Genomic DNA, 24,568 nt, shown 5'->3' with positions numbered 1-24,568 from the left:
ATGTTTACTCAGCAGCTGAACTGTCTTTTAATATCAACATCCCATTGATATCAACAATTGCAGTTGCATAACAGTAGCGAGGTGGACCACAGAGCCACAGCTCTGCCTCTCTGTCCCTCCAAACACTGTGTCTCTGGCTGAACTCCCAAATGGGTCCAGCAGTCAGGATGTAGCGGTGCGTTATTTAAAAAAATGGCAGATGGCGAGTTGGAAACGTTCACTTTCTTTTGAGCAATTATACACACTCACTGCCATCCATAAACTTTATCCAGGAAACTGTAATAAAGAGAGAGGTTATGTGTTATACTGATTTTGTATTACTTGGCTGTGAATGTAGTTTATATAACCTATGTAAGCACTAATAGTCATACGTCACAGATACGAGCAGCAACAGAAACAGCGCAGAGCAGCAGAAAATGCTTTGTTGCTCTTGTCTGGCTTCCTGGATATTTATGTTCACAACTGGGCTTTTCATTATTCCTACACCACGCTCACACTCAAAAAAATAATTGCTCTGTAAGACAGAGAACATACCGTAGCTACAACATATATTCTTGTAGTCTGTAGATGATTGAGCAAAATCTAATGAAAAAAGCACTTCCTGTTCATCCAAATATTTAGCAACGAGATTATTTCTTCATTTTGTGATGCAGATGTGTTGCTATTCTATTTAACCCGAGCCTAATGTCTGCAGATAAGTGGGTTAAATGAGGACAGCCTAGAACAAATGAACCGTAACACAGGGCTCTCGCTCACACAAAAATCCTTTTCTGTAACCACTCTTTCCATGACTAACACAGAGGATTTCCATGACCATTAAAACAGTCTGACACATGGCTTGTGCCAGTTTGAAAGACAAACAAGCAATGGACAAACAGAAGTATAAGAACGCATGAATGCTGAAAGTCGATGAGTCGAATCATCGTCAGTGAGCCCTCAGTCGACTTAAAATTCTTGTCGAGTCGTCGTTTCTTTTAAGAGACTAGATTTATGCAGAACTTTGTGCTTTTATAAACGAATTAATCATAAACACATTGGTTGTTTAGATATGAATGATGATAACACGGAAAAAAGGTCACACCCAAGCATGGTAAACGAGACAGGGTCCGTGTTTCAACAAGGGTCGGGTGGTGTGCCGACATCGCCGCAGACCCCTCGCACTGAGGACAGTCCGTCCCGGCTGACAGTCTGTGCAGACCCCACTGGTTGAGAAGTGTAAAATCACTTTCGGTTCATTATGAAACAGTGGCGGACCGCATTTGACTATGTTAATGTGGTCGAAATCATCACTGAAACTCAGGCCAATGGATTTTCGGATTACCAGAGAGTCTATATGAATAAGAAAAAAATAACTAATAGTCGAATCTTCGTATTGAACAGCCACATCTGAGTCAAATCAAAACAGTCTGATTTGGTTACAGCCCTAATAAACAGGCTTGGCGCAAAAGGTCAACAGCCAACCTTAAACAAACCTTAAAGTGACATTTCACCCAAAATATATCATTTAAGTATTTAGACTGTTCGCTTGAAATGGTGCCGTTGGACAGCTTGTTATCAAGTCAGTTACAAATTGGACACAAAATGTTTTTAAATAGCGAAAGAACCTTCAGCATCTCAAACCACTCTTGCTGCAATAAATCAATTCTCTTATTAATCCATATACTTTGTGTTCCCAACAGTCATAGTCTCACAAGCCTGTTGTGAGGATACTTGTGAGTCATTCCAAGTCGTTATCAGTATTGGTTTGATAGCAGACACTAATCATTCACATGCACCACAATCATGGTTTAATCTGAATCACTGAGTCAGTCTGAAAGGAATACAGTAACAAGCAAAAAACTATTCAGGTTCAAGCGTGCATGTTTGACGATGAATATCATGGCTCACTCACAGTTTTTTAACAGATATTAATGATACAGTTAAAGAAAAGCAGGAGTAGCTGAAAAAAGTCACATCCAAATAGGGCTGTCCCGCATATAATATTTTTTGGGCTTCGAAGCTTCGTTGAGAAATATTTGAAGGCCACACTACTGTACACACTTGCACCTCTACACATAACAAACAGCGCTTATGTCTGAGAATAACTAATAAAAATGTATGTTGAATATGAATAATGAATGATGTTTGGATTATTCCTTATTTCATGAGCTCTTTGGAGATTTATACATCATTATTACATACTTATAAATATATATTGTATATATAAAAAAACAAAGCATTTAAATACTGATTTGGAGGTTGATTACCGTGGCAATGGTCAAAGTTTCGAAGCATTTGGGTCAGCCTTACATCCAACAAAAGTCTTTAGAGTCGTCACTGATCATTGTCAACCAAAGTAAAAATATCAGCAACGCAGTAACAACCTGTAAACGTTGCATCTCACTGCACTACAGGTTACCTTTGGTTTGTAAATACTCAATTACACGTCGATCTGGACTGTTTGCTGGATATCCTCGAATTAAGATCATTGTCACCCAGATGACCTTTATTGTGTTTTGTTACAAACACATTCACTCAGTGATCTTTCTTCTATACAGCGGGGACACTCTGTGCTGTTCACTTGTAGCCTGATAACTGCTGATAATTGGCAGCAGTTGCAACATCAACACTGTAACTAAAGGCCAATATACAGAGAAAGATCCGCTCTCATCCTACTGTAGCAAAATAACTGATTAAACTCAGTGAGGCGGACTGCAGCCTGAAGCATTAAGCTGCTGTAGCTCAGTGTCTCTGAGTGAGGGACCAGTGGTTATTCATGCAATTCCATGTTTAATGTATTTTCTACTTTGACAAACATGACTAATGTTTTCACAAATCCATCAACATTTCCTAGGCTACTACCCAGGACAACTTCCTCTATATAAATATACATAATTAGAACTCCAGTAACACACAGACTAAAAACAAAGAACTCAGGGTTAGTCTTAGTAGGAAGTTTCCATTCTTGTTGTTCTGTGATTGTGTGTCAACTTCAGTTTATTTAAAGTGCACATTACTCAGAGAGTCTCTGTACACTTTACAAGTCAGTAAAACGAAAACAACAAGGTTGAGGTTGGTAATTTAAAAAACATCATGGAGTAAAACCGTCCAGTGCAGCAACTGACAGTGCAGCGTGTTGCACCGCTGCACGCCACCGTATTCCCTCCGTGGGTCAGTCCAGACAGCTGAGCCAGGACCAAGGCTGCCTGGCTGGGGCGCGCGGCAGGATTTGAACCCCGCTGGGGAGTGAATGGAGGCTCAGGCCTTGCCATCAGCTGTCTGGACAGACTGGACACACAGCGGAGCTACGGAAATGTGCGGCAGTCCGACTAGCTGCTCTGGATCCTTTGTGGGCAACGGACTTCTGTATGGGCAGCAGTTTACAGACAGGCTTCCAGTGACACATTACACACACAAGGTTTATTCCCAGCCCGAGGATGCAGTGATTGTTTATAAGAAATCTTATAAGCCATTGTTTTACTGCTTAGTTCGTTTTACATAAGAAAGTAGAGTAAATAGTAAATAGGTAACCTAGGCAACAAGTGTATTATTATAATAATAATAATAACTTATATAACACTTGTCAAACTTAAGCACAAAGTTCTTTCCAGATTAAAAGATTTACAGAATAAAAATGAAAAAATAAAAATCCAATACATAAAATGGAGGTGCAAGTTCAAAATACAAGAAATAATTTAATAAAATAACATGACACCGTTAGTTGGTTTTCTTCCTGTCCTCGCCAATTTTTTGAGTCATCAGCTGCCACTGCTTCACACCTGTACTTAGAGCTGTCCACTTGTGATCGGATCACTCAGGACGCATGTTAATACCAGGTCTGAACAGAGCCAATGAGTTAATTATGCTAAATAATGCAGGAAGATCAGGGCGCTGCTAAAAAAAAACAGTTCTGGGGTTTGTTATGATTTTGAGCCTTTTATACTTCCTTACTTTAATTTATTTAAAAAACAAACAATGAACAAAAGATATTATGCTACAGAAAATATCATTATCATCCACAAAAACAACTTACAAGTCAGACTTTAACCTTTGGCTGCCAACACACACACGCTTCTCTTATTGTGGGCCTAGTCTGCTGCGCCACACTGGCAGCGAACCAGACCAAGGAGTAAAAATGAGGAAGTAGACGAGCAAAGCAGAAGCAATGGTTGAGTCACATCAGTGATGTCATTAACGTGAGCTGCCTGAGCAGCTACAGAAACTGCAATCTCACAGACTGTACACTTCAGACCAGGTCTTGCTGTGTCTTGCCTCGGTATGAGATGTGCTCACTCCTGTTCTTTTATCAAAACAATACCTGCCTCATGTTGTTCTTATTTCTGCTGTAAGACAGGATCAGCTAAGTGTCATGAATGGGTTTGACCCTTTCTCAAAAACAGCAGTACAGTGGTGAAAAGTGAATAAGTACATTTATTCAAGTATTGAATTTGAGTACAACTTTGAGGTACTACACTCAGTTCAGAGGGAAATATACTTTTTACTCCACTACATTTACCTGATACCTGTAATTGCTGTTACTTTGCAGATGCAGAATTTACATCAAAAACATATGATCAGCTAAAATGTGATGTATTGCTAAAGATTAAACTACCCAACAGTATAATACGTATTAAAAATCCAACCAGCTCCAACATCAAAATGCTTCTACATTAATGGACTGGTAATAATAATCTTTAAAGGCTCTGCAGACTCACACAGGTTCAGTTAACAGTTAACTGTTCGGACCTCTGCTCCGACTGAAGTTGGTGGGAATTATGGTCATTTTGTGGGGTCGCCAATCTCAACATATCAATAGACCTTTTTCACAGCAGACATTTTGACTTGTCATAGTAGGAAAAGCACAGTAATAAACAATAACATAATAACAATAACCTAATAAATGTCTCAGTTCCGTTAAGCGTCCCAGTGAGCTATTAAAGTGAGCCAGCGTGCAACAATACCAGGATCTGCTCCAAATGTAATGCTGCCATCATTAATCCGCTGTGACAAGTCAAAGTGTCTGCCATGAGAAAGATCTATAAGAATGACTTTAAGGACCAGTGTGTAGGATTTAGGGGTATTTGTTGGCAGAAATGGAATATAATATTCAGAACTATGTTTTCTTTAGTGTATATTCACCTGAAACTAAGAATTGTTTTTGTTAGCTTAGAATGACACCTTCATATCTAGTACGTCCTCTTCACGGAGTCCGCCATGTTTCTACTGTAGCATAGAACGGACAAACCAAACACGCTCTAGATAGGGCCATTCGCATTTTTATGTTACCTGAAGGCCACCGTAGTTCTCCGACACGCTTGGAAAGGGAGGGGTGAGAGGAGGGGTATTCAGTTGGTTGCAATCTGCAACCTCACCGCTAGATGCCACTAAATCCTGTACACTGGTCCTTTAAATGTTAGTCGTCCTACTTTAATTGGTGCAACTAGAGAGAAAGGGAGATGCCAATTAAGGACATTTACCAGCGTGACAGCGACGCCTGTATTGTTTTCACCTTTTGTGCCTGTGTGTGATTCATCATGGAGACAACTGCTGTAGCGGGAAGTAACACAGATGCAGTTTTGAGTAGTTTGCCACCGCGTCACAACCCTGTGAGACTGTTCAAGATGCAAATTTTACAGGTGTGTAGTTGAGATCAAAATTAAGGTGGAGTTTGAAGATGGGTGTGGTCCGAGCGAGGGGGGCAAAGGCGTCATGCGCCAAAAACAAGGTCAAGGTGAACCATGAGTGTGAAGGGCCTTAAAGACGGCATTCTACACGAATGAGTACTTTTACTTTTGATTTACAGTATTTTTTTGGCTGTTTATAATTTGGCACCTTTATTTAAGATTTTAAATGCAGGACTTTTACTAGTAGGAGTACTTTTAGAGTGTGGTTTTGCAACTATTACGTATACGTAAATAAAGGACGTGAGTACTTGTTGAACCACCGCAGCAGTTAGAGGATTACTCAGTAATACATTCCTGGGTGACATGCCAAACAACATAACCTTTATGAATTATGTCTGCTACCCATAATCTCCACCAAGGAAGTGATTATTTTGTTCTTGGTGGTTTGTCTGTGTTTTAGTTAGCAGGATATTTCAGAAACTTGAGGACAGGATTATAGGATTTCTTTTCTTTTCTATTAATTAATCTTTCTCAATCACTTGCTTTATCGAAAGAAATCACGCACACGTATGTCACGATTGTCTATCACAGCAACTGCAATGTAATGCAGATTTTATTTTTTTAATTATTAAAATAACAAATTTAAAAGGATGTGCAGCCTCACAAAAGTATGCTCTCAGTAAATGCTTTCTAGGATTGAATTTAAAAGCTATTTTGTCACATGTTCCTGAAGACATTAGTGCCATGTAATACTGTTCTGTGGATACTGAGCAACAACTGAGAAACTTGGCCTGTTGTATAAGGAGTGACCAAGGGGACAAAACCAAACAAAAAATGTATCCAAATAGCTATACATATTAATAAATTATTAAATATATCATTTTAAAAAAGAATAAATTTAGAACAGGATTAGAATTGATGCATATTTTAAATATAACTAAATGTTGTTTCTGGAGCAGCAACAGTAATGTCACTATATAAACTCAGTAATATCTCACTAGAAACAAATCTAAAATATTAATAAAATAGATCTTATTCCTGACATAAATAGAGTGTGTTCCTACAATACCGAGTGGAGTTTATAAAGAATGAAGACCACAGACATCAGTCAGTATCAGTCATTCCTCCTGCCTCCTGGCTGCTTTGTCTCAGCCAGCAGCTTAGTTTACAAGAATTTGACAAATTTTAAGATATATGGCAAACTAAGCTAAACAGCTAGACTACATACAGACAGTTTGTGTTTTAGCTTGTTTGTAACAATTTACTATTAGTTGAGCTAGCGTGCTGTGCTTGTTTAAAACATAGCGGCACTGGATGAGAGACAGTGGACAGAGCAGATTGAAATAGGTATCGCTTTTGCTTAGAGAGAAGGGGAGAGGCTGTAACGTGAAAATGAATTACTCAAGAATTTATCAAAAAAGTACAGACAAAAAAGGAAAAGAGGAAGCTTGTGCTCAGTTACAACTTTAATTTGAATCACAAGATCTTTTACCTCAGGGCGTTTTAGCAATTTATTGACAAACAGCCAATGAATGTGTTCCCTAATTGACAGTGCGGACGTGCTTTGACACAATGTACCAACTCCATGTATGTGGCGTGTGCCTGTGTCATTAAATAATTTTACCAAGAACTCTTAGAGGCCCTCCTCTTTTTTTGCCTGTATATTTATATTCATGAAGTACAGTTAAACATCTCAGGATAAGAGGGGACTTTTGCAGCCTCTAAATTTGACTTTGTATTATAAAATGTCTGAGAGCAGCACGCTGCTTTCATAAACTGTTCTTGTTTTGAAGATAAGGGCCTCACTCCCACAGGAGGTATGGCACCAAACATAAACAGAGTCTGAGTCAGAGTCTTTACTGTTCTACTGGTTATTTTACCTATTGAATATGTTTTGCAACGATGGTTACATACGTACATAGGACATAAAAGATCCAGGTCATGAACCCATACTGGGTACGTTGATTGATATTTTCTAGTAGAATCTGAATCAAGTGAAAACCATTAATAGCATGACTATATTTAAAAAAATGAAAATATTTCATGGTAGTCTAAATAAAACTTGAGACTGATTTAATCCCCAAATAATCCAATAAAAACTAACAAAGCAGGTGCATATAGGCACCGGCTATATTGCAGATTCTATTACAACTATGCACAAATAATGGAGGTTATTGTTTTAACGCCTTGGAAGCTAGTGAGGCAGAATTATAGGTCAATATTTTGGTGATTTGAGACCCTGTTCAGACAGAAAAACATAAGGCACACTGAAGACAATAAGTACATTGATAGTGGGAGAGAAACGGAAAGATCAGTTGTGACCAGCCACAATGAAAAAAACTGGAATGCAGATTTGTTTTCATTGACCCGTTCTCACTCCTTGTTTACCTCTTGTCTTTTGACAGGTGATTTGCACTTCATCTACTCCGTTTTCAACTTTCCTACTTTGTGCTCTGCAACAAAAAAATGTGCAGGTGTATCATAACACCCAGTGGACCTCTGTGATTTTCTTCCATTGGAATATACGGCATTCAAAAGCCTCTCTTAAGCACTGAGCCCTACATTTAGCCCAACAAAATTACCAGGAGCCACAAATTTAGCATCATTTATCACTGATAGCAGATGTTTTCATCCTATCTATTGACAATATACCAACCAGTGACACCAAAACTGCAGTGCATTGACCCATGATTTCTGCATTACATTGGACAACTATGTTTTATTTCCCGCAACCCTGATGTCTTGAATGCTTAGGGAGGCAGATAAATAAGACTTAAATAAGACTTGATCAGCAAACAACGGAAACCAATGAGAGATTTAGCCCATGACCGATTCCCAATGTGTTCATTGTGTTGCCCAAACCTACTTATGCAGCAGAAGTGCTACATTTAATTTTATTAAAATGTTTATTTTCCCCCCTTCTTTGTGCCATCTTTTACCCATAAACTCAGAGACACCATACAATTTCCTACTACCTGTTTACCCTCTCCGAACCTCATCGGCACCCAGACACCATCTTTCTCACCCTCTAGCTTCTAGTGTCTACTTGTTTTTAATCATCCTGGCATGAGAGTGGAGTCTGCTATCTGTCCACTAACAACAGAGCTCTCTCTGTTTTGCTTACCTCCCCCCCAACCCCCTTCCTCTTCCTTCTGCTTTCACTGCTTGAGTCTCAGAAACACTTCAGCCAACAGATACATTTAGTCCTTGCATGTACCTCTCCTCTCACTCCTCCTTTCATTAAAGACACAGAACGGCCGTAAAGAGGAGGAGGAGGAGGATGATGATGATGATGATGATGATGATGATGAGTTTTCTTAATTGTACTGGTCACGGTAGTCAGCCCACCTACGCCAGCTTCACTCCCACTGCTTTGTTTGGCTGATAACGGCTCGTAAACTGCTCAGCATGATGATGTTATTATCTCTACTGTTTTCACATTAAGTCACTCCCTTCCTAATGCCTTTGAAGTTGAAACCTCTCTCTGTATAAGTAAATTTCACTTAACTATCTATGACAAACATGCCAAGAGATGCAAAATTGCAAATTATTAAATTATTACAGTTATTTTTCGTGGTTCCTTATTTGAGAAAGGTTAAACTGAAAGACAAATAGAAACAATTAGTTAATTAACTGATCAACAGAAAACTAATCTGCAACTGTTTTGATAATTGATTAATAATTTGAGTCATTTTTCTAACAAAAAAAAGTTGAGATGGGCATTTATTCACAATTTTGAAGTCATTTCACAGATGAAATGATATATCAAGAAAATAATCAGCATATTAAATTGAAAATGAAAATAGTAGTTTGTCGCAGCCTTAAAATAAACGTATACCGTTTCCTAAATCAGTTTCTGTGATCATGTGGGAGAGAAAACCAATAAGCTGTTTCTAAGAAATGATGGTTGTAGTCACTAATAGCATGCTGGGGATCTCTCCACCCTTGATGAATGCAAACAGACACATTTCTTTGTACGTTCTCATCGTCATGTGTCAACCATTCTGGGATTTCTTATTCCAATACTTCCCCTTTTTAGACTGCTTGAACAAGGCTAAAACATCTGATTTGGAGTTGTGGATTGAAAGGATTGAGGAGTGGAGAGAGAGTTTTCTCCTCAGAGGGCAGTGTTGGCTATAGACACACAGCATCTTGTTCTGCGTAACATGTACATGATCTCAGACAGGAAGGCAGTTGGACGCAGCCTCAGGCTGTGACCCACAAACTTGGCCTCTCGCAGAGGAACAACATTGAAAAAGCATGTTGTCTCTCACCAAACCAGTATTAAATAGAACTACTGTTGTACTGACCTCCAAAAGAAGGAAGTTACACAAGTACCACCGGTAAAAGAGAAGCTGCAATTCAGTGCAATAAACAAAATAAACTTTTCAGTGTTTGTCAAAGAGAGGAAAAAGGTCAAAGGGGAGGATATCATATGAATGGCATAGTCAGAGACCAGGACTGTCTGACAAAATGATTAAACAAGCACACAAATTAAGCTTATTTTATAGATGTATGTCTTCATCACTCAAACGTTCTCGACTCTTTGGCTACATTCGACTTCTCTCTTTCTAGACTTTGTATCTAGTTTCCCTCTTACAAGGTTGAGGGACTCCAGTACAGCCATGAGTTCCACATTTATTAAACAGCAGTAGGCTGATATGACAAGAAGTTTGCCCAACAAATGCAACTCCAATTGTCTACCTAAACCCAAATTTATAGAATCATCAACTTAGACACTCAAAAGTAACGCAGTATCTTGTTTTAACCCTACTAAATGATCTGTTTTAATGAATAAACCAGTAAAACATGGACAAAAGCTACACACAGATACAAATAACTCTCATCGGGGTCTGAAATTAGCACTCGACAACCGCCAAATGTGGGTAAATTGTTGTCAGTGGCGGGTAAAATTGTCAGGCCATCCGCCACTGCTAATGCCAAAAACGTTTTTTTATCAAGGCAAAAAATACAATAACTTATTTCCTAATCATTTGAATTGTGTTTTTATGCAATTAACCACTATAGATGACAATAACAAAATACAGTATCCTCCCTCCCATGAAAAATAGGGCTCCCCAGAAGCTATAGTGTAATTTGAACACTGTAATTTACCATGCATATAATGTTTTTTGTTTAAAATATATCGAACCTTGAATGATATCAGTTCTAAAATGTTATTCCTTCATTTAGCACATATATTTCAAAAGTGGCAGATAGTGCCAAAAATAAAATAATGAAAAAGGTTAATTTCAGACCCTGCTCTCATTCACCACCTTAATCAAAATACTTTGGAGAAACACCGTATGTCAAATTTACCGCACTAGCCTAAATGGACATTTCCCTTATTATGAGCCTGACTAGAGATGCCAGGAGGTCAAAATTAGAAGTTTCAGAGGAATGTCCCCAGAAAACCTCACACCAGCTAGAAAATCTACACCAGCGATGACGAGCCAGCGAAAAGTCCCATTTCTGCACTTCCCATGGTCATGTGCCTGGGTCTTGTGGAGCGAAGCCAGAGCTCACAGAAGTCCAAAGTACAAGAGCCGTATAACAGACGAGAAACACCACTTACAGAAACTGAAGCACAAAAGAGAGAAAGAGGAAAAGAGATTTGAAGGGTGGGGGGTAGAGGGGGGGTAGTCGTAAGGCAGGAAGAGCCACAGGGTGACTGAACTGGTTCACCACAAGAGTCCAGCACATTGACATCAGCCTATTGGGATTAAGGAGCTACTTCACAGCACAAAGACAAGCGAGGCAGAGATGACGAGCTCATTCAAATGTGATAAGAGGGACACAATGTAGGGGCTTGTTGTCAGAGCGCTGTGCTGAGTCAGAATGAACTCTTGGGTAGGAATAAATGAGGTCAGTAAGGCTCACAGATAATGTTCTCATCTCAGAAGATTGTTAGGTGTAGCTCAAAGTCTGACAGGGTGACGGATGAGACGAGCAAGGGAAAGACAGACCGCTAGATAAATAGACAAAAAGCAGACTGACAAGGACAGACGCTCGGTTATATAAAGACAGGAAAGGTGCCTCCAGTTTACAAGCTTGTTTAAAATTACAACAAAGACTGTGTCACATGAAGAGGGAGGGTAAAGCATGTGAGACCAAAGGGATTACAAGAAGAGGGTATGGCAGAGAAGGACATTCCAAGCACTATCGTCTCTCTTTGGGACAATTATGGTAATCATTAACCCCAATCGCTTTTGTTTTGAAAGTCATTTTTTTTGTCATAATCAAAATTCTGCCTGAATTACTTTCTTAGTTGAGACAAGACAGTTGTTTTATCTGAGGAAGTTATATGTCAGCCCTTTCAGTCAAGTCATTCTGGAGAATTTCTGTCAAGCAACATCTTTCATTAAACCAAGTAAATACTCACTTATCATCATCCCCACCTATATCATAGTTTTCCATCACAACTCAAAACTATATCACAAATAAGAAAAGTAACAGCAAAAGGGGCCACACTAGCCTGCAGTTCAAATGCTGATACTGAGTCTGACAGACTGCTGAAGTGAGAGCTCGAGACAGACTATACAGTATGTGACTAATACGGCGTACGAAACGGCTTGCCTCCTCTTCCAGGAGTGAAGCCCTGGCATAAGCACAATGACTCTGGAGGTGATATCCTCGTGACTCACTCACACGCTCGCTTACATACACCTACATTTGGCTTGTGTTTACAAGAGCTAAGCAGACTGGATTTTCATGTACTCTACTTTATAGAGGGTCTGACAGTCAGTAAGCCACTGATTAACAGAACCAGCAGCTTTGACAACATCCAGTTGAGGACATATGCCATATTTAAAAGGACCAATATGTAATATATTTACTGGCATAAATCATAGACAATAACGCTACAGCCAGTATGTTCTTCTTTGAAATTCCCACTCCGGTCCGAAACGTCTGTTTTTGTTTTGGCCGGTGTGATCCTGTCCACTGCCCATTTCAACACACTGATGCCACATATGAAACAAATCGGCATGCAAACACATCCTTCTGCAGCCATGGAAGCAAGCAAACGAACTGGATCAACAGAGATAACATAACGTTAGATTCTACCAGACCTGAAAAGCCTCGGCACATCCCTCTGTGGTGTGGTCACAGCCAGTGAAGTGATTCTGACTACTGCTGGTGGCCAGAGGCTAACCCTCAAATTGAGAAAACATGCGCTACTATCAGTCACAGCAGAGGAGCAGACGGGCCACAGCTCCAACGTTTTGAATTTGGACTGCTGTTACCCATTTTAAACGCTAGCTGTCAGCGCTACATACTGCTCCTTTAATAACTAGAATGATTATTCACTGTTACAAAAACCATGTTGCGCAACACCATGAGGGAGGCGGACGATGCACTGAGCAGGTTTCTCTGATACAAATGAGACTGTGCCAACTTGTAAGAAAACAACTAATGATTATTTTCATTATAGAAAAATATGCACATTATTTTCTTCATTAATCAATTAATCATTTAGTCAAAAAATGTAAAAAAGTGAAAAATGCCCATCATATCTTGCAAGAACCCAAGGTGATGTGTTTGCCCAACTAAAGGCATTTACATCCGGGAGGGTGCCAATTAAACGACACGAAATTGTGAAATACTCGGCTGCAAATATTACGCATCAAAATGATTCATACGAATGATGCAAATTTGCAACAGTTGCAACACTTTTTCAATAAATCACGATCACACACATACGAATGCAGGCTATGGGCTATTTGGGACTTATACTTCATTATTACATAGTTACATAAAAAAAAAAGCATTTGAATACTAATTTGGAGGTCGATTACCATGACAATGGTCGAAGCATTCGGATCAGCCCTAATTCGCGGTGTGAAAGCTCAGAAAAAAATTATGTTGCTTTTTCGCCGCGGAATATTCAACGATCTGTGTGAATGTATTCATGACAAAAACAACAGTTCGAAAACAAATATTGTTTTGTGAAAAATGCCCCCAGTGTGTAATGGCTTTAATAGTCCAAAACCTAAAAGGCAGCTAAGTCAATTTACTGTTATAGAAGACTTCTAGCAAACATTCACATTTGGGAAACTGTATCTAATGATTTTTTTTTGCCACAATTACTTAAAAAATGATTAAATGATTCAATTATCAAATAATTACAAATCAATTTTCTGTCAATAGACTAATCAATTAATCAAGTTATTATTTTATCTTTATTACTTCAAATATATAAAGTAATAGCAGTGAAGATGTGAAAATGTGACAAGACCCCCACCACAGGCACACACACTATGGTTTGCAGCAGATAAACAACAATAATAAACCTGATCTACAGCACATGCTGTAATAAAATACCTGTTTAAACACTTCCATAGAAAAATACCAAATGTAATTTTATCTTCAAACTTATAGGTACTTGACCAGTTATGCTAAGGTAATTGGCCAGTTATGGTAAGGTCCTTGACCAGTTATGGTAAGATACTTGACCAGTTATGGTAAGGTACTTGACCAGTTATGGTGAGATACTTAACCAGTTATGGCAAGATACTTGACCAGTTATGGTAAGATAATTGACCAGTTATGATAAGGTACTTGACCAGTTATGGTGAGATACTTAACCAGTTATGGCAAGATACTTGACCAGTTATGGTAAGATAATTGACCAGTTATGATAAGGTACTTGACCAGTTATGGTGAGATACTTAACCAGTTATGGCAAGATACTTGACCAGTTATGGTGAGATACTTGACCAGTTATGGTAAGGTACTTGACCAGTTATGGTGAGATACTTAACCAGTTATGGCAAGATACTTGACCAGTTATGGTAAGATAATTGACCAGTTATGATAAGGTACTTGACCAGTTATGGTGAGATACTTAACCAGTTATGGCAAGATACTTGACCAGTTATGGTAAGATACTTGACCAGTTATGGTAAAAGATACTTGACCAGTTATGGTAAGATAACTGACCAGTTATGGTAAAATACTTGACCAGTTATGGTAAGATACTTGACCAGTTATGGTAAGGTACCTGACCAGTTATGGTGAGATACTTAACCAGTTATGGCAAGATACTTGACCGGTTATGGTAAGATACTTGACCGGTTATGGTAAGGTACCTGACCAGTTATGGTAAAAGATACTTGACCAGTTATGGTAAGATAACTGACCAGTTATGGTAAAATACTTGACCAGTTATGGTAAGATACTTGACCAGTTATGGTAAGGTACTTGACCAGTTATGGTAAAAGATACTTGACCAGTTATGGTAAGAAAATTGACCAGTTATGATAAGGTACTTGACCAGTTATGGTGAGATACTTGACCAGTTATGGTGAGGTACTTGACCAGTTATGGTGAGGTACTTGACCAGTTATGGTGAGGTACTTGACCAGTTATGGTGAGATACTTAACCAGTTATGGTGAGGTACTTGACCAGTTATGGTGAGGTACTTGACCAGTTATGGTAAGATACTTGACCAGTTATGGTGAGGTACTTGACCAGTTATGGTAAGATACTTAACCAGTTATGGTGAGGTACTTAACCAGTTATGGTGAGGTACTTGACCAGTTATGGTGAGGTACTTGACCAGTTATGGTAAGATACTTAACCAGTTATGGTGAGGTACTTAACCAGTTATGGTGAGGTACTTGACCAGTTATGGTAAGATACTTAACCAGTTATGATAAGGTACTTAACCAGTTATGGTGAGGTACTTGACCAGTTATGGTGAGATACTTGACCAGTTATGGTGAGGTACTTAACCAGTTATGGTGAGGTACTTGACCAGTTATGGTGAGGTACTTGACCAGTTATGGTGAGGTACTTGACCAGTTATGGTGAGATACTTGACCAGTTATGGTGAGATACTTGACCAGTTATGGTGAGGTACTTGACCAGTTATGGTAAAAGATACTTGACCAGTTATGGTGAGGTACTTAACCAGTTATGGTGAGGTACTTGACCAGTTATGGTGAGGTACTTGACCAGTTATGGTGAGATACTTGACCAGTTATGGTGAGATACTTGACCAGTTATGGTAAAAGATACTTGACCAGTTATGGTGAGGTACTTAACCAGTTATGGTGAGGTACTTGACCAGTTATGGTGAGATACTTGACCAGTTATGGTGAGGTACTTGACCAGTTATGGTAAAAGATACTTGACCAGTTATGGTGAGGTACTTAACCAGTTATGGTGAGGTACTTGACCAGTTATGGTGAGATACTTAACCAGTTATGGTGAGATACTTGACCAGTTATGGTGAGATACTTGACCAGTTATGGTAAAAGATACTTGACCAGTTATGGTGAGGTACTTAACCAGTTATGGTGAGGTACTTGACCAGTTATGGTGAGATACTTAACCAGTTATGGTGAGATACTTGACCAGTTATGGTGAGATACTTGACCAGTTATGGTGAGGTACTTGACCAGTTATGGTGAGATACTTGACCATTTATGGTGAGATACTTGACCAGTTATGGTGAGATACTTGACCAGTTATGGTGAGATACTTGACCAGTTATGGTGAGATACTTGACCAGTTATGGTGAGATACTTAACCAGTTATGGTGAGGTACTTGACCAGTTATGGTGAGATACTTGACCAGTTATGGTGAGGTACTTAACCAGTTATGGTGAGGTACTTAACCAGTTATAGTAAGGTACTTGACCAGTTATGGTGAGGTACTTGACCAGTTATGGTGAGATACTTAACCAGTTATGGTGAGGTACTTGACCAGTTATGGTAAAAGATACTTGACCAGTTATGGTAAGGTACTTAACCAGTTATGGTGAGGTACTTAACCAACTACTAGAGTATAGCCACATGTCACACATACAGTTAACAGAAAGAGGAGCAGCAGTCTGTGTTAAAGGTCACTTGTTATATACTCTGTCAAACAAGCAGACACATACATGACATAAAGCCTGTAGTTACATTAATAAATGTAATGTCATAATTAATGTTAAATCGTAAAGAACACGTTACTGGACATGTAAAGACTATTCTAATGTTGTTGTGTAACTTAAAGCCAACGTTATCGAGAGATAACTTGTTGAACTTGGGTAACAACAGGTTGCGCTAATTGAGCTAATGTGGATGTTCGCTAACAACCTCAGGTTAACGTTAGCTAACTCCTCCACGTTAACAGCTTTAAAACGTCACTTACATCTTTCTGCTCTTGTTTGTTGAATAGGTTGAGTCGCTGGAATCGTGCTTTCATCCCATCCGCCATAAACCTGACAAAAAGCGAGATATCTGAACGAGTACTCCTCCGAGACTCGTCTCTCTCTCTTGACAGTGTGGGACAACTTCAGTATCATCTCATTGGAAAGTTGTTTCTGCTCCTGAAGCAGCAGAGGATCCTGCGGTTAACTGTCAAGATCTACAACGTTACATCACATCCGGTTCTGGAATTTCAAAGTAAGGTAATAACCAATCAACTTCATATGGTATTATCCTTTAAACCAGGGGTCAGCAACATGCAGCTCTTTAGCTCCTCTTTAGTGGCTCCCTGTGGATTTATTAAAATGGAAATGATTAACTGTTTTTTGTTTACATTTTTATTTTTATTTATCATTGTTGAAGGTCTATGGTACGACGGAGTATTAGGGCCACATTGAGAAAAAAAAAATATCTGAGATTTCGAGAAAAAAGTAATAATATTATTATAATATATTATTAATATATTAGTAATTTTTACTATTTATTTTCAGAAATTTCAAAGTAAGATAATACTTACTTACTAATCAACTTCATATGGATATCCTTTCTTTTTTTTTCTTTCAAAAGGTCTTTTTTATGAATTGTCAATAATCAATAGAACAGTCACTATACAGGGAAAGTTCATTTTGGATTTTCTGAACAACACTCACCCCATGACACAACACAACACATCACATATATTTTTCTTGTGGCCTTCTTTTTGCTGGGTCCTGATCCCAGTAAGCCTTTGAGTACTCTTTGTCATGTTGTTGGTATGTCTGTCTCTTATCTGTGCTCAACCTTGTTGTCAATACGGATGTCATCCTCTATTTTTGCTGCAAAACAAATCTACCTACAGGTACAAATAAAGTCACCTGAACCTGATCAATCAATCATACCTGACATCGACGTACACACAGACAGCCACAGCTGGCCACAAAGGACCTAACTGATTCTCAATCATGGATACATATTCAAATTGTAGAGAATACAACACAGGGAGAGTATCCACAAATAAGTCATGAAATAATAATAATAAAAAGAAAAGAAAAAAAAATAAAGAAAAAATAAAGAAATAAATATATCTATATCTATATACATACATACATACATACATACATACATACACACACACACACACACACATACATATATACACATACACACATATATATATATATACACACACACACACATATATATATATATATATATATATATACACACATACATAGATATATATAAAAATAGAAGAAAAAAAGAATAATAATAATAATTAAAATAATGATAATAATGAATAAATAAATCAAATTAATTTAAAATGGATATCCTTTAAACGCTACATTGATATGCCATAGAGACTGGCCGACACAGGCAGACCTGGCTGCCTAGAGAAGACAGGCTGTGTCATCTCTGTCCACAGAGACAGGTGGAGACAGGGCAACATTTCCTGCGACAATGTAGCACATATGAAGAAATTAGGAAAAAAATTCTTTACAAAAATTAAATGTAAACTCCAAGATTTTGATTCCCTCTCTGACCAAAATAAAATCTACTTGGAGAAAATAGTGTCATTGCCATAGAAGCTGCAGGATACGTCAGTGCATGTCACAGCCTAAGAGATAACCACAACAACTGAGGGCGTTTTATATTTTAATAATTTATTTATTGTGTTGAGTTGAATGTGCTACTTATTTTGTACTGCAAACACCTTGTGCCTTTTTTCTTTTCTTAAAGCTGACTCAGTGTAAACTGCTCAGAATTCCAATGAGCTCTTGAATCTTGAATATAACAACACATAATAGATGTAACTCACACTCTGCCTTTTATTTACTCCTCTACTTCAAGGTTTTCATGGTAGATTTTTTTGTTGTTTTTTACATTTATCCTTTGATATTGCAATACATTGTTATTAATTGGTTTTTATTTGTTTGTTTTATTGACACAACAAACATTAATTACTTCTTTATTGTTTCCTTCCATGTTCTGTTCTTTTTAAATATCTATATATTGTAATTTGCTTAATGAATTGTATATATATATATATATATATATGTTTTTGTTTTTATTGTTTTTTTGTTTTTGTTTTTATTTATTATTGAATTGACGCTTTGGCAATATTGTTCACCTGACAGTCATGCCAATAAAGCAAATTGAATTGAATTGATATGCTTTTACTTTGAAGGCCAATTGACTAGCTTCCGTCTTTATTCCAGCTGAACTGTGGTGAACTTGTCGTGGTTAAATCCTCCAATACGTCTGGAGAACAGGGTGGACACAGTTCCTGTCCCGGGGTACTCAAACTTTAGGCGGTAGACTTCACTTTACCGTTACATGATTAACATTGTGTCCATTATCTTCGTTGGTATGACTGAATATAATCAGTATTTCCGGTCTGTAAGCAGAGCAGAACCAATCAAGCAGGAATGAGTGCTCATGGGAAATACACTGCAGCTGATAGCTGGGAATGAAGAGTGGACTTCATGACCCAGAAGTTTCAGACCGGTTTCATGTTTAAGTCCTTTGGTCAACATTTGACACAGTTTTTGTCTCAAGCTCCACAGCCTCAGTGCAGATCTGGTTACAGTTTGTATTGTAGATTACTTTGACAGTGTAACATCCAGCAACATGTGTACTAATGAAATAATAGGAAAACTACTGTAACTAGACCATATCTAATCTTTGTTTTTATCACCAGTTGCTAATAAAGAGTGATTAAATTAATTCCCCATTCACTATATCTTTTTAATAATCTACTGGACTTGTCGAACCCACGTGTTTATCATACAGTTCTCACTCAATTATGAAAACATACACAGACACAGACAGACTCAGGGAATCCTTTGTCCCCCGAGCCATCAAACTGTACATCACCTGTGTAGGGAGGGGCCGGGGGACAAAGGAGGACGGTCTGCTGGACAGATAATAATGCACACAGTGCACTTTCATAGACTAAGCTACTGGAGTTACCCTGCACTATATTCATTTTTAACAGTCTCTTCTGCACTATATTCACTTTTTTAATAGTCCTGTATCACAGCTGTTACCCTGAACTATATTCAGTTTTAACAGTTTTCTTCATCTCCTTGTATTTTTATATCTAGTATATTTTTTTGTACTTTGCACTACTAACTTTTTTACTGCCTTTTTACTAACATGTTTTTGCACTATGGAACTGTGATGCTGGAAACTTGAATTTCCCTCGGGATCAATAAAGTTACTATCTATCTATCTATATTTAATGGCAAGTAGAAATAGTGATAGCCTATACAATAGTTAATAGTGGAGAATGGAGTTTCACATAGTTTTAGGTAAATATTTACTAAATATCTAATGAAGATGAAGCAGTGAGTTTGGATTAGGGCTATCCCAAATATATTTTTTTGGTTTCTAAGCTTTGGTGAGAAATATTGGAAGGTTTTCGAAGCTTCGAAGCCAGCGCGGCGCAACAGGCTGACATGTTCTTCTGTCTGTCCGTCTCCATCTCCCCCGTTTCAGTGCTTGCACTACTGAAACACACACGCACCTCTACACACCACAAACATGATATCCGTCTGAGAATTACTAATAATAATCAATGTTGAATATGAATAATGTTGTGGGATTATTCCATATTTCATGGGCTTTTTTATGTATACATTATTACATACTTTTACATATTTAAAAAAAACAAATAAAACGAAGCGTTTGAATAATGATTTGGAGGTCGATTACCATGGCAACGGTCGAAGATTTGAAGCATTAGATAAGACATTATTGTCAGATTCCTCTGATTTTTTCTGTCACAAGCAAACTCTGTCTCACATGCATGGAATCTAATATTGTGGTGATTAGTGTGTAATTAAAGTTGACTACATATTTACTTCATAAGATGTTGATATCTAAAAGAGAATAGTTTTTTCAGTAATTTTTCTATACAAATAATTACATACTTAAGTAGCCTACTAGTTGATTAGGAAAACATAAATGAGCAGCAACCAAAGCCAAACAAACAACAAACCCAAATGAATTTAGAAAATGTTCACACTGAATCATTGTGAACTTTGTACACTTCAGTGGTGACACCCAGTGGTTAGTTTCTGCCACTCCAGGAGCAGCGAGGGAAACCCCCCAGACCCTCTGAGACAGAAAAGGATGTTTTTCTTTTCCTCTGCAGTGATTTAAATTATGTTTATATTTTCCTTTATTTTTACGACAAACAAATAATTTTTGTAACATACATCATGTCCCACATCTCTCCATGAAAATAAAGCACTGCACAGTGAATATCAAAATACAGCCAATGAATTGGATTTTGAAGATCTGAAGAATGTCTCATATTACAGCCGTTCAAATTATGCATCCCCTTGCCTGTACCCTTATAGAATCATCATAGTCTGCTACCACATCTACTGCATGCTGGACCGATGCTGCTGTACCTTTCAGTTCTGCACTGGCTCAAATTTGTATGTTTTCAGAAACTACTTTTAGATAAAAAAAAAAAAGGTCACATTTAATTTCACAAGGGTTCGTAATGTGCCTGTTATGATGAAGTACAGAAAAATGTAACTTTAAGTATTAACATTTACTTCTTCTGCATATTCTGCAGCTCTGTTAGTGAATGTGAGCCTGTACATAAACACCTGGATGTTTGCTGCTCATGAAATCACGATGCAAAATAATGTACCATCACCTCCTCCAACCTGACAGAGTGTGGTTTTGTGTATGTGTGTGTGGTTCTGTGTTTCCTGTGTAAACTGTTTACATTGCTGGTGGTGTGTGTGTGTGTGTGTGTGTGTGTGTGTGTGTGTGTGTGGTTTTGATTCTGAAGGGCCAGGCATGTTTCCCGACTCATGCACCTTTACTGTATTAAATAAGAACTTAACTCCCAATATCTAATAAACTAAAGCAAAATTAGGCTTGTAAAGTCCTTTAGCGGTGCCCAAGGATTGCACACATTTTCAGTGTGCGTGTGTGTGTGTGTCCCAATGTGACAGAGCCAGAGCAACAGGTGGTCAGCCTGACATCATCATCATCGCATTCTTGAAAGGGCTGAAGAGAGAGAGAGAGAGAGAGAGCAAACAAGCATCCACACACATACACACACACCATCACACACATACCAAAAACACATCACAACAGGCGCTGGGCCACAGGAAGTGGTCGCCATGGCAACATGGTTCTACATCCTGCTTGGTTAATGTAAAGCGAGAGCTGATTTGACTCTCACTGAAGCACACACACACACACACACACAGAACAAATGCCTGAACTGTAATCCCAACACATGAACAGCCCATGTGTATATAAAATCAGTTTATCTACATGTGTGCATTTACACCATACACTAGATTAAGTGATATATTTATACACACACAGACACACACACACACAAACACACACACACTTATATTTACAGTAAATCACACAGTACATGCTGGCTGTCCATATATTTGAAGCATATGCAGGTATTTGTTATTTGAGCCCAGACGTGTGCGCATGTGCCTCGTGAAGAGCAAGAAAAACCCGCCCTAAATCAAGGTCAAGCTGACATTTTGTTTCCTGACTTCTTTGATTCATTTAGCATCCTCCATTGTCTCCATCTCTCCAAAGTCTTCGGTATGTTGGGCACGGCATGCAATGAAGATGCTATCAAATGTCTCTGGCTAGACCCGGACACCAGCTGCAACTTTACAGTGCAGAAGCTGTTGGCCAAGCACGCCATGTGGAGGAGAGGTGAAAGGATTTAGAGGTCAGGAGTTTGCTGGTCAGCACAGCGTGCGAATGTGTGTTTATGTTGTTGAACTAAAAGCACAGCGTACATGGACTTCCATAATGCCAAAGCAAGATCCAGTTTCTTTCAGCGGGATGTCATTATAAATACTGTCAGGCTGAATGCTTAAGCGGCTCTTTGTCATCAAATATAAGTAGGCGGATCCCTGATTCTCATGTCGTTCTAATAGTTGTTTTTCTGTTCAAGAGTCTAATCTGACATGCCAAATCTCTGTGTACTTTTATACATCGAGTGTGTGTTGATGTGTTTTTGTTTGACATATGTTGTTCCGAGTTATGAGACTGTTCCTTGATTTATGAAGTAACTGCGTCTGCCATTGGGGTACAGATTATTTGCCTTCCTTTGTAGTTGTGTTTTGTAATTGTGATATTGTTATTTTAGAGTATACCTTTTCTATTGTTGTTTGTTTCTTTGCATACACCTGTATATTATGCCACTAGTGTTTCATCTCATATTATCTGATTTATACACACACACTTACCTTGGTGCTGTCCTGGCACTGGAAGACATAGCAGGAGCAGTTGGGTTTGTCTCTGACCAGGCAGCCGAAGCTGCTGGGCTCCTGGCTGTTGTGAATTAGCTTAGTCACTTGGTGAGGCCGACATTGAAACAGCACCGTGTGTGTCAGAGGGTCCCAGGCAACTCCTTCTCCCAGAACGGACACACATCGCACCCACGATGCTGACACACACAGAAAAACTGTCTGATTACGGGTAGAAGGGTCCAGCTGTCCTGGAGACCGCAACCCAGCACCAGGACTCTTCTCTGCAGGCCGAGACTTGCTGATCTCAGCCACCACCCAGGGCAGCATGGCCATGGTGGTCAGGTGGTGGACCGGCAGAGAACCGATCAGTGTCAGTTTGTATCGTACCTCCTCCTCCTCGCTTTCTTCCTCTACCTTTTCCCCCCATGTTGCAATCCTCTTCCTAGCAGAGTAGAGCTTCTGAGGTGTGGAAGCAGTGAGATGTGACAGTGATGGATATGAGCGGTGGTTTGAAGCTACGTTAGGAGGAGGTTTCTCAGAGCTCCCTGGCCTAGAGGGATCATGTCTTCTGGGCTTCACTTCAAAGTAGAGTCCCTCCATGGCTGGTAGGGCCGGAGGCAGCGGTGTGCCTCTGCTTTTACCTGCAAAACATCAGTTAGAGGACAACAGAGGCGTTTAAAATGTGCCATGCTCCACTTTGCCATCAAGATAGAATCAGGACACTGTGTCCTGTTAGTGTGTTCTGTTCAGATCCCTTTTGTCCGAGACCATGCTGCCACACCAGCAAATTGTTTGCACAAATCTGTTTGTTTGAGACCATGCTGCCAACCCAGTAAGCTGCTCACAATGAGTTTGATAATTTGTTTTAGACAACGTATGGTTTATATTTTGAGTTACTTCAACATGTTCTCTATCTCAATTTAATGTGTGATTTCTTGATAGATCCTGGTACTTTTCCGGAGCGGTGTAATATAGGCCACTTACCTGTGAGCTAAAGTCAGATTGCCTTAGCAATTTGTTAATTTTGAGAAGGAAGTGATTGTATATTTTGTTAAATTGTCTTAACTTATGTTTGTTATAATTAGGTTCCGGATGGAGAATGTTAAAGTCTTTCACTCTTAAGAAGCCGATGTATTAATAATGTAAGATGAATACGTACCTCTTATTTTTTATTACCAATTGTGGTAAGCATGGTAATATATTCATTTCATTTGTTTATTGTGCAGAAAAATCATTAACATCAACATCCATATCTTCATCCCTTATCCATCCTTCAACCTCCACCCATTAAGCTCTCTGAATAAATGGTTAACTGGCTTTTGGATCCTGGTGTTTAATGTGCATCCCAGCTAGAAGTTCAATGGTCCAGCATTAATACTCTCACACAAAGCAACAATGATCTAACTTAAGCCTAGAATAATAAGTCTTTTATTCCACTGTGAATCAGCAGCAGTGTGGTAACCACAGGGTCATTTGGAGGGTACTATAGAAATGACCACCTGGTGTTGTTTACCCGACCAGAAACACAT

The 24,568-nt window shown here is 38.7% G+C and overlaps 1 protein-coding gene across 5 annotated transcripts in view; it reads right to left on the bottom strand.

Moving 5' to 3' along the window:
- The window catches only part of tbc1d1 (TBC1 (tre-2/USP6, BUB2, cdc16) domain family, member 1), a 68,680-nt gene that overhangs the window by 43,287 nt on the left and 825 nt on the right, over positions 1–24,568 (bottom strand). For 4 of the 5 annotated variants that reach the window (XM_037764355.1, XM_037764358.1, XM_037764356.1 and 1 more), the window contains exon 2: positions 23,037–23,680. In XM_037764355.1, coding sequence (XP_037620283.1) covers positions 23,037–23,639 — 603 coding nt within the window. In that variant the 5' untranslated portion in view covers positions 23,640–23,680. Of the gene's footprint in view, positions 1–16,747; positions 16,954–23,036; positions 23,681–24,568 lie in introns of those variants that run through there. The other variant, XM_037764359.1, reaches the window with a different exon arrangement.

This window comes from Sebastes umbrosus, chromosome 3, assembly GCF_015220745.1.
Source record: "Sebastes umbrosus isolate fSebUmb1 chromosome 3, fSebUmb1.pri, whole genome shotgun sequence".
Lineage (NCBI taxonomy): Eukaryota > Metazoa > Chordata > Actinopteri > Perciformes > Sebastidae > Sebastes > Sebastes umbrosus.
Note: the sequence above shows the minus strand (reverse complement) of the source record. Positions and strands in the feature narration are given on the sequence as shown.